General features: G+C 34.4%; 1 protein-coding gene across 1 annotated transcript in view; it reads left to right on the top strand.

Annotated features, from left to right (window-relative positions):
• RANBP3L (RAN binding protein 3 like) overlaps positions 1–1,925 on the top strand; it is a gene marked incomplete at its 3' end in the record, with an annotated part of 25,386 nt that extends 23,461 nt beyond the window's left edge. Inside the window, exons 12-14 of the mRNA XM_029084327.1 lie at positions 10–140; positions 1,089–1,209; positions 1,783–1,925. Coding sequence (XP_028940160.1) covers positions 10–140; positions 1,089–1,209; positions 1,783–1,925 — 395 coding nt within the window. The remainder of the gene's footprint in view (positions 1–9; positions 141–1,088; positions 1,210–1,782) is intronic.
• Between the last annotated feature and the right edge of the window lie 202 nt (positions 1,926–2,127).

The following is a 2,127-nucleotide window of genomic DNA, read 5'->3' as shown; positions in this document are numbered from 1 at the left end:
TCCCTACAGAAACAGCTTTGCTGAGGAATGCAACACTAATTGAATCAGCAGCTGCTTGTATTTCCAAGCCAGTGGAGAAAATTCTGTTAGATAAAGTTGAAGTTATAACTGGAGAAGAAGCAGAACACAATGTATTACAGGTGTGTATTTTGTTAAGCCTTGATGGTGAGCAGTTCTGTTATTGAAAAGACCATCTGGATCCATTACAGATTGCAACAATCTGAAAACAACTTCAGCTTATATTTTAAATTTTCACTTTTTAAAGATATGCCTCTAGTAACCCCTTTTTCTGTAGGCTCATGTTTTCTTTTTGATATGATATTTGTTCATCTTACAGTCCCATTCAGTGACTGCTTCAGAACTTCATTCTACAGTTGTATTTTATAAGCATCCACACAGTATAATGGCGGTAACTAAAACTTCAAAACTGGAAGTGATTTGAGTAAAGATTTTTTTTTAATGACAAACCTTTTTTTGGAAAAAAGCAATGTTCTGTCAAAGTAATTAGTTTTATAGTTAATCTAAAATATCAAATATCTTTCTGTCCTAGCAGGATGTATTTTGCTATTCTTCATCTTCAAACTGTAATTTTCTCAGAAAAGAGCAATGATGTGTATGATTTCAAAAATCTTAACATCAAAAGTTACATTATTTTATCATTGATTAAATCTTTTGTCTTGTCAGAACATGTAAGTTTTGCTCTCTTTGGAGTAGTACTCTCCTAGTAGTGGTACTGGTACCCTGGGCTGCATAATGTTTCTAATGAGTAAGGGAGTAAGATTGTAGAACACTTGCAACAAATTCAGCTGTGTTAGTGGATATCACAAATGAAGAGTTAATGAAGATTAAATAATTGAAAAAGTAAACTGGGATTCATGCTGAATGTTTTCCATGACTAACAGAAAGTTTAGCACAGATCTGGGAGCCATTTCATTTTAAGTAATAATGCTGATATATCTATATATCTATCTTTGTATACATGCATATGGATGTACTAAAAGCCATATCAAAAGGCTTAAAAACATCAAGTTTTAGAACAAATAAAATTAACATTGGCTGACAATTTCCATTGTGTATTTCTCTTTCAGATCAACTGCAAGCTGTTCATATTTAATAAGCTTTCTTTAACCTGGATTGAAAGAGGCGCAGGATCTCTGAGGCTTAATGACACTTCTAGCAATAAGTGTGGAATGTTGCAGTCAAGGCTAAGTAAGAATTAAATAACAAAATAATGCAACTTGCACTATTGCTGGCCAGAATAAGTTTATTTCAGAACATTTAAAATTGAGTAGCTAGTTCTATTTAAGTCAAGTTGCTGAGAATCTTTTTAACATTGCCTGACAAAGTTAGCTACATTATGGACCGAGGCACTGGGCACTTTTCACTCAGTTTGTACACAATGTACTTGCATACATTGTTAGGTTCTGTGTATTTCTACTGCAATGTATCTTTAGCTCAGTCACCAGTTTGCTCTTTGTTGAGTCTGCTTTTCCAGGAGCGCTGTTTCAAGTCACTTCTGGAATGCTGTTTTTACTGTGCTGTCATTTTTTGTACTGTATTGCACAGTTTCAGCAGATTATTTGCTTTGTATGATGACAGATGTATTGAAAGAAACTGATATGTTCTGTTATTTAAAAAAAAAATCTCACCATGTCAGGTTTTAGACCAAATTTTAAAAAGGAATTTCTGAAAATATTAGTTGTATAGAAGTGGTAGAAAAAACTGATGCAGTAAAAATGAAGATGGTTCCAATGTCTTATCATATAAACCTTCTTATTTTAGTTATGCGAAATCAAGGGAGCTTGAGACTGATTCTCAACACCCGACTCTGGGATCAAATGGTTATAAAAAGAGCAAACAGAAAGAGCCTGTGCTTCACTGCAACAGACCAAGAGGACCACTCTGTTCAGGTATTTCTAATTCAGGTAAGCAAGAGATAAAAACCCCACCCAAATCCCCATTTCATCTAGGATTCTGAAGACTTGCCAAGGTGTTGGTTTTAGCAAATGGCCTTTTACACCAGGCTATGCGTTACATGGCTTTTATTGTTTAGCAAATGGCCTTTTACACCAGGCTATGCATTACATGGCTTTTATTGTCACAGAATCACAGAATCACAGAATGATG

Source organism: Antrostomus carolinensis, unplaced genomic scaffold, assembly GCF_000700745.2.
Source record: "Antrostomus carolinensis isolate BGI_N321 unplaced genomic scaffold, ASM70074v2 scaffold22520, whole genome shotgun sequence".
NCBI classification, from domain to species: Eukaryota; Metazoa; Chordata; class Aves; order Caprimulgiformes; family Caprimulgidae; genus Antrostomus; species Antrostomus carolinensis.
The sequence above is the reverse complement of the archived record's forward strand: the minus strand, read 5'-3'. Positions and strand labels throughout refer to the sequence as shown.